The 8,591-nt window shown below is 39.7% G+C and overlaps 2 protein-coding genes across 3 annotated transcripts in view; both read left to right on the plus strand.

The window, feature by feature from the left end:
• The window catches only part of LOC118337825 (receptor-type tyrosine-protein phosphatase eta), an 11,606-nt gene extending 8,474 nt beyond the window's left edge, over nt 1-3,132 (plus strand). Inside the window, exons 10-11 of the mRNA XM_035674934.1 lie at nt 2,351-2,448; nt 2,689-3,132. Of these exons, the coding sequence (XP_035530827.1) occupies nt 2,351-2,448; nt 2,689-2,763 (173 nt within the window). The 3' untranslated portion in view covers nt 2,764-3,132. The remainder of the gene's footprint in view (nt 1-2,350; nt 2,449-2,688) is intronic.
• Nucleotides 3,133-4,411: 1,279 nt separating this feature from the next.
• The window catches only part of LOC118337792 (CD209 antigen-like protein E), a 6,499-nt gene continuing 2,319 nt past the window's right edge, over nt 4,412-8,591 (plus strand). Inside the window, exons 1-4 of one of the 2 annotated variants that reach the window (XM_035674902.1) lie at nt 4,412-4,544; nt 4,898-4,999; nt 5,684-5,800; nt 5,885-6,045. In XM_035674902.1, the coding sequence (XP_035530795.1) occupies nt 4,439-4,544; nt 4,898-4,999; nt 5,684-5,800; nt 5,885-6,045 (486 nt within the window). In that variant the 5' untranslated portion in view covers nt 4,412-4,438. The remainder of the gene's footprint in view (nt 4,545-4,897; nt 5,000-5,683; nt 5,801-5,884; nt 6,046-8,591) is intronic. The other variant, XM_035674903.1, reaches the window with a different exon arrangement.

An 8,591-nucleotide genomic window follows, 5' to 3' on the forward strand; every position in this document is an offset into this window, starting at 1 on the left:
TGTATTAGCTTGCCTTTAGCACCACCATCAGGTGGTTTCCATTTGTTACATGACCTTTATTAGTGGCTGCATTATTAAACACACACACATATGCACTCACACACTATTTACTGTTTCAATATTTACAATAGCTTCTGATACAACCACATTTGGAAAGTTTGCTAATTTAAAATATTTTATTTACTTATGTATTCAAACGAGAGGGTGATCACTGACTCAATGTTGCAGCTAATATACAATGTAGTAATGTAGTTCTTCTAATGGCCACCAGATTCTGACTTCACTGCTGCTTGAACACAAAATGAAAATAGAGATCTTCAAGGCTGTGGGCCTTTCTCTTTTTTTTTCTTCTTTTTTTATCAAATTTTTATTTTTGTTTTTAAAACAAACAGCAATAACAAAAAGAGAAAAACAAAAACAAAAAAGGGACTTGTGCAACAGTCAATATAGACCTATTGAGTGATTCAAGATGCCAAGTGAAGTAGATCAGATACACAACGGACCACAAGGATCAGAGTGAGCCCTTCAATCCTTCAGCCGTAGTGAACCACATATTCACATTCACCTCTTTGGCCCCATTTATAAGGGCTGTCGACAGCTCCACATACGTAACATCAAGAAAAGTTAAAACCCATTGTCTGATGGTCAAAGTGTGAGGGGGCTTCCAGCATACTGCGATCATTTTCTTAGCAGCTGTTAAACCTGCCAACATTACACGTTTCTGACATTCAGGTACTCGAAGTGCCGAAAGATCATTTAATAATAACACTGGTATGGTCACAGGCACTGTCTCCGATATGAGTGCCATCAGCTCAGCGGCCACACCCTGCTAAAATTGAGCAACGGGGGAGTGCCAGTGGTTTTTAATGTACACAGGGTGCATGAGGGATCATTGATAACTTTCATAAAATGTAGCTTACGAGGGGTCAGGTAGGTCCTGTGTATGAAATTATAATGGATCTGCTGGGTGGTCAGGATTTCGAGAGCGAGTTCTGATATTGACCACACCTTGCCCAATCAAAATCCTGAATTCCAGTCCGGGGACATCACCCCTCCGTATCCTGTCTACTGGGAGCGTTTTGTAGGTGGCCTCAAGCAAGTATAAGTGTAGAGTGGATACCATTCCCCTCGCAGCTCTTTTAGTAACAATCACTTCATGAAGTGGATGTGTAGGCAGCGGGTGCTGCCAAGGTACACCGTGTGCTTTAAGAGCTGCTCTCAGCTGTAAATAAAAAAAGAAGTGCCTGGCAGATTGAAGCTATTCTTAATGTCTTGAAAGGAGCGTAAACCATCTAAGCCGAAAATATCACCCAAAAACTGTATCCCTCCCTTTTCCCACTGAGAGTAGGTGACAGGTCTCCCCCCGATCAGTAAACCTTTATTATTAAAAAGGTGCCATCTGCAAGATATATCACAAATCCTTTCCACTGAGCGCCAAACCTGGATCAGATGGGTCACAATGGGGCCGCAACGTAATTGACTCTGCCTTACAGAGATATTTGCAAATAAAACGTCTGCCAAAGACCACGGGTGCACCATTCTTTCTTCCATTGTATGCCAAGAAACTGCCGTCTGAGAGTCAAACCATGTGACAAGGGGTCTAAGAGTGAAGGACCAGTGGTAAAGTTTAAAGTTGGGCACCGCTAATCCCCCATCTAATCTCCTGCGCTGGACAGTGGCAGATCTAAGGCGGGGTCTCTCCCCATTCCATATGAATTTTGAAACAGCTGCATGAAGCTTACCCCAGTATCCAGCAGGGGGAGAGAGGGGGACCATGGAGCTGACAAAACTTATTCTGGGCACTACATTCATTTTGACAATAGAAATACCTGCCTAGAGTGAGTTGGGCAGGCTGGCCCATCTTTCTAAATTGAGACTTTGTTCAGTGTCTCAGTATAATTGTGCTTCACAATAAGATGTAGAGAGGTTTAATATTTCAATGCCCGGGTATTTAAAATGTGTAACTGAGGGAATATTGGAAGGCAAAGCAGAGGTCTTGGCCGCTTCATTCAATGGCAGCAAAGCTGACTTTGACCAATTGATTTTGAATCCTGATAGCGCGCCAAACTCATCCAACATTGATAAAAGGTGGGGGGCGGACTGCAAAGGGTCTCTGAGAAAGACTAAAATGTCGTCAGCATAAAGTGCCAGGTGGTGGTGTGTCTTATGAACAATAAAGGAAGTTTGTTGAAAGTCCATGTGTATATAACTGGTAACTCAGGCGACAAAACAAACTGCGTCTGACCACAGTGGACATTATTTCTTCCTCCACATGCAAATTTTACAGCATAAAGAGTGTGTGCTTCCTTGTTCTAGCTTCCTCCTCACACAGTCTCTGTTTGTTCCTCAGTTACAGAGCCAAGGGAAATCCATCTGTCTATGATGTGCTCTTCAGCACAATCTCTCCTCTGTGATAAAGCATCCACGAGGAAAAATGTATTTGAAGAGGTATGTCAAACACCATATGTACATAAAAATAAAAACAAATACAGGGCTTTCTGGTAAACTGGAGCAAAAGGTGCTATTTTCCTCAAGATGCTCTTCTTTCTTCTTCAAATAAATAAATAAATAGGACATGCAGTGATTACTTGGAGTAGAATGGCTCAATTTAGTGTTTTATATAAAAAAAGTTGTTTTTAAAACTGTGGCCATTAACATCTTTCTTTCCTTTCCTCTGTTTTGTTGCAGTTGAAGGCACATTTTAAAAGTCTGTTAAGTGACAGTATAATATGGACACTGGAACAGGTTAAAGCTGAAACCTGAAAACTCAAAGAACATCATATATTATTATTATATATTCAATTTTAAATGTTATCGGTGATGGTTTTTCGAAGTGTTGTCTTTCTTTTTGTTTTCAGAATAATTAAGAAGTCATAATTGTTGATGTGACTGAATGTGAATTTAATCAAATTACGATTCTTATGTGTATTGACTCTTTTATATTCTGAAATTTCTTGATAAAAAGGTATAAAAAATAAAGTATAAAGTAAAAAGTATATTTCAGATTTTCTCCTACTTTTATTTACTTTTTATATATTTTTTCTCTGGTTAACTTACCGTGAGCATCAGTTTTTTTCATGTTATAAATGTTTTATATTTTCTAAATGTTCCAAATGTGTGTCTGATGTTGTATCTAACTACATAAAAAATAAAACATTATAAATGATCTAACATTTTCTTTCTATTGTTGCAGTGCTCAATAAAGTTTTCTAGCTGACACATTACAGCGACCTCGTTTAAAGTCTTACATAATACTATTACACTAAATACAGTGTTTGTGTAAGGTGAACTCCAATTTGACTGCTTTCTCCATGCACTTATTGTGAATAAGACATAATTTATAATGAACTATGGTTACAGAAATGACCTCAGATAAATAACAGCCTTTGTATCATTACAGTGTGGGTGGTATATGCAAATGAGCATGTTGCCTGCACCCAGAGCTCCCTGCTTATTGTTGTCATCCCGCTGATTTATGCCAGCTCTAGGGTGTCTGCTAGTGAAACTCAAATCAAACCACAATCAAATTACAGCTACAGTACATTAAGTAAAACTTGGGAATTATTAAGCAGGATAAATAAAGTAAAAAACAATATACTACCATGCACATGTGCAGTACTGCACAGATTACAACACCACAGCTAATCTTATAGTCCACAATTCATCATATGGCCTCTTGTGAAAGGGGCCACATTCAGTAAATGTTTTCACTTCACCTTTATTCTGTCTTTACAGCAGAAAAGGGAACAACATCACAGTGCAGGGCAAGTTCTGCCTTCCAGCTCTAAAAATGGTCTCTGGGCCGCTGCCTGAAGTTGCTTCATGAAAAGCAAGTTTGTCCTTCAAAATAAACCGAGCAGAAAACATATTTGTGATTTCCATTTGATTTTCTAAGGTTACATTGTTCTGTTGTCCTGTAGAATACGTAGAAGTCATCTCATTGATGTGTCTTTTCTCTTCTATGCATATTTAGTATTGAGGTAATCCTGTAGTCACTGACTACAGTGCTTGTTTGTTGTAGGTTTTCTACCTTTTGAGCAAAAGATAATACCACAGTGCCTTTTCTCCGTTTCCTCTGTCGTGTAGCGGCAATTACAAAAATATTGTTTCCTGCATTTACAGCCCAGTTTTATTAACATGTAAAATAAAAGGTTGCACACACTCCCATTTCCAAGTAATAACAGTTTCAGGGCTCAATAAATGCAGCTTTTATCAACGACTAACAAATTTTATCACCTTGGCCCGATGACTTTGTTTGATAATGAGAAGATAATCAATAGATTATAAACATCTGCACAAATAACACATCCTGGGTCTGAGATGGTGCTGTTATAAAAAGTTACTGCATGTACGCCCTGTTGACTTCCTCTGTTAAACTTCATTTTTGGGCTCCTTCGTGAAATGAGGAAGGGACAGAGTGGTGACATTCTGGGTGAAAATGAGCGAACAAGCATGTGAAAGAGTTGAAGTAAAAGGACAAAAAGCATCAAACAGCTGCATGGATTTGAGAAACCAGGTGGATGCTGTGAGGGAAACATCTGCAGGTGAGTTATAAAACTCCTGCAACAACTAAACTGTACTTTATATATGAAGAGTTTGACCATATATAGAGTTTTTCTCCATATTCATGTAAGCAGTAAACTTTAAGAACAACCTAGATCCTTTTCTAACAGGCTGAACAAATCAAACCAAATCTGCGGTTTTCTCTGGTTGCAAACTTTACTTTTATTTTTCTTAGTGTCAGTGTCACAGTTTTATCTTAATGAGGGTCAGAGGTCAAAAGGTGAAACATAAACCAGCCATCTTTGATAAAGGTGAATATTTCTTCCAAATGATGTTGAAAATGATCATTTTAAAATGATTTGTGTCATGTCGACTTTTACTTTTACCTTTATAGGCACAAGATGTCGGCCCACCGGTCAGCAGGCAGCTTCTGTGGCTGTTGTTATGGCAACAACAATCCTGGTCACCGGACTTATTTTGTGTTTGGTATTATGTAGTAAGTAAAACAATTAATATGAGATCATAAGTTTTAGATATGTTAGTTTATTTCTATGTGTGTCTAATGCCTTTCTCTGTTTCTTTACTCATCACATATATTTTAAGTTTTATTATATCCTCTACTTACTGATACATGAAAAAAACAAGGTTTAAATAATTCAATTAATGATGGCTCCATTTAGCTGCTTTAGTTTCAGGATCCTTGTATTGTGCATGCTGGCTCACTGGCACACACCTAATGTTATAAGTAACACCTAGTCAAAATGTTGGCTGTCGAATGTGTAATTAACCAGAATATGTGAAAACATCTGTGTAGCGGTGGAAGAAATATTAAGATCAGAAGTATTACAGCAAAATGGCTTCTTTCAAGTGTTCTTCAAAAGTCCTGAAATATGATATATTGTTTGTTATCTTTTGCCTACAAGAGCATAATTTCTACACACAAGTTAATATTTCTTTCAGGGGTTCTCTTGTGTGTTTTGTTTCATTGTAGCATATTTAATAAGTTGATCATATGTTTTATAAGTAACTAGTACAAATAGCAGTGAAATAAAAAATAAATTTCCCTCTAAAATGTAGAAGAGTAAAAGTATAAAGTAGCATAAACTGGACTACAATTACAACATCTACTAAGTTCCTGTTCATTTGTAAAAGAATATTTGTCATCTTGTCACGTGGACAGCAGCACCACCACAAGTGGATCAGACCTCTAAAACGATGAAGGAGCTGATGGAGCGACTGCAGCAGTGCCAGAAAGAGCGTCGTGATGTGAACCTGATGCTCCACAATGTCACTCAAGGTCATTTACATTTTCTTTCTGCGATACAAACGTCTGACTTTACTGCAAATGTGGCATCTCAGAGTGTTCCTCTTCTGCGTGCAGACTCCAGGTGCAGTCTGTGTCCAGACCACTGGCTGTGGTGGAGGGGTCGTTGCTACTTCTTTTCAGTGGAACTGCAAGAAAACCGTCAGTGGAACAAGAGCGCCGAGTTCTGCCAGCAACACAACAGCAGCCTGGTTGTAATCAAAGACTCTGCAGAGATGGTAACTTTGATGGCCTAACACAAGACTTAATATAACAGGAATAAAAACAGTATGTGTAAGTCACAATTATTCAAAAGAAACTTGTTTTAGGAAAAAAAATAACAGCGTGAGAGTTAACGTCCCTGCAGGACCTCTGTGCCTAAACTAACTACTTAACATAATTCGACTGACCAGAGCCGTGGAGCTGCAGGATCATTGCATCTTAAAGGTTATATATGAGTTTGTGAACATTAATAAAGTAGCAAAAAAAAACTATTTGCTTGGCAGAAAATTATGTTACACTCCCTTTGCCTATGTTGCTATGGCAGCCTCTCTGTGCTTTGTTTACAAAGCCTGTCTGGCCATGTGTGGATGTTAGTGCGTACACCTGAAACTACTGTTTTTCTCATCTACGTCAGTGAATTAAGGATTTATTTTAGCCAAACCAGAGTTGGTGGTTGTTGGGACAGTGGAAAGATGTTGTTGGTGAGTTTTATTTTATGATGTTCGGAGGATATGCAAGGTAAAATTACAGTTTTTATATATTGAGTCTGGTGGTGAGCGATAGCAATACTACGGCTGTTTCTGGTTAAACAACGAGGTTTATCTCAGTAGGGATCCTTTCCATAATGTTGTCAGACACTCAGAATAACAAAATGTTTTCTAACTCTGTGAATTAAGGGTTTATTCTGAACAAACCAGTGTTGGTGATTATTGGTTTGGTTTCCAAAAATGGTGTTGCCCTGGGGGGGTGCGGAGAGGGTGTGCAGTGGTAATGGGTAAGCCTAGAATATTTGAAAAACAGTCTGTGTTAGCCCGGGTGTGGGAAGAAATATTAAGATCAGAAGGTATTACAGCAAAATGGGCTTCTTTCAGGAGTGTGTCTGCAAGAGGATCCTGTACAATATGATATATTGTTGTTACTTTTGCCTACAAGAGCATAATGTTTCTACGGACAGCAGAGTGGTAATATTGTCTTCGGAGGTGTGCTCTTGTGTGGTTGTTGTGGTTTCGATGTAGGCAATTTTGAATAAGTTGATCATATGGTTTTGAGTAGAGGTAACCTGAGTACAAATAGCCGATGAAATAAGAAGAATAGAATTTCCCCTCTAAAATGTATAAGAGTGGTAAGAAGTATGACAAGTAGGGGCATAAGACTTGGGACTAGCGAATTACAACATGCTAACTGAAGTTCCCTTTCATTTGTAAAAAGAACTATTTGTCACTCTGTCACAGGTGACAGCGAGCACCACCACAAGTGATCAGACCTCTAAAACGAGGAAGGAGCTGACTGGAGGCGATACTGCAGCCGGGCAGTAGTCAGGTGAGTGGTGCCCAGGAAAGAGGCGTCGTGATGTGTGAACCTGATGCTCCACGAGATGGTCACTCGAAGTCATTACATTTTCTTTTCTGCGATACAAGGAGCTCTGACTTATACTGGCCAAATGTGGCCATCTCAGAGTGGTTCCTCTTCTGCGTGCAGCAGCTCCAGGTGCAGTCTGCTGGTCGCAGACACTGGCTGTGTGTGAGGGTCGGTTGCTACTTCTGTTCACCGTGGAACTGCCAAGAAAACCGTCAGTGGAACAAGGGAGCGCCGACGTTCTGCCAGCCAAACACCAACAGCCTAGCCCTGGTTGGTAAATCAGAAGGGGGACTCTGGCAGGAGATGGGTAACGGTGTTGAGCGGCCTCCGGTAGTAGACCACCAACTTTAATATAACAGGGAATAAAAACATATGTGTAGTCACACGATTATTAAAAGAAAATTGTTTTAGGAGTAAGAAAATGGAACAGACGGTGTAGAGGTTTCCCTGCATGTGATGGCTCTGCGTGCCGGGTGAGAAGCGTACTGTAACATTATTCGGACTGACCGAGAGCCGTGGAGCTGCGGATCCATTGCATCGTTAGAAGGGTGTATATAGTGGAGGCTTTTGTGACAGCAGTTAATAAGTAGCAAAGAGAGAAACGTATTTCCTGTGGGCCAGAAAATGGTATGTTGACACTTCCCTTTGCCTATGGGTTGCTGATGGCAGCCTCGCTCGGGCTTTTGCTTTACAGGAAGCCTGTCGTGGCCAAGTGTGTAGATTGTGGTGTGCAGTACATACTGAATAGCTATCGTTGTTCCACTTATCGTCTAGTAATGTAATGGTATTATTTTGAGCCCAAGAACAGAGTTGGTGGTTGTTGGGACAAGTGAAAATGTTGTGGTGAGTTTATTTTATGATGTTCGGATGCGATTATGCAAGGTAAAATTACGAGAGTTGTTGTATATTATTGAGTCTGGTGCGTGACGGCGATAGCGAGATACACGGCCTGTTTCTGGTTAGGGAACAAGCGAGGGTTATCTCCAAGGGGGAATTTTTTTCTTATTTTTTTCCCCCCAGTTTTTAATGTTGTCCAGACACTCGAGAATAGACAAAAAGTGTGTTTCGTAACTCGTGAGATAAGGGTTTATTTCTGAACAAACGCAGTGTTGTGGTGAATTTATTGGTGGGTGTTCGGCATTTTTATGGATTCAGTCTTCGTGGTCTGCTGCTGTTTTTGTCAGTTTTTAAATTGACGCTTTCG

The sequence above is a fragment of the Morone saxatilis genome, unplaced genomic scaffold (genome assembly GCF_004916995.1).
Source record: "Morone saxatilis isolate NCDOM2014 unplaced genomic scaffold, NCSU_SB_2.0 Contig4, whole genome shotgun sequence".
Taxonomy (NCBI): domain Eukaryota; kingdom Metazoa; phylum Chordata; class Actinopteri; family Moronidae; genus Morone; species Morone saxatilis.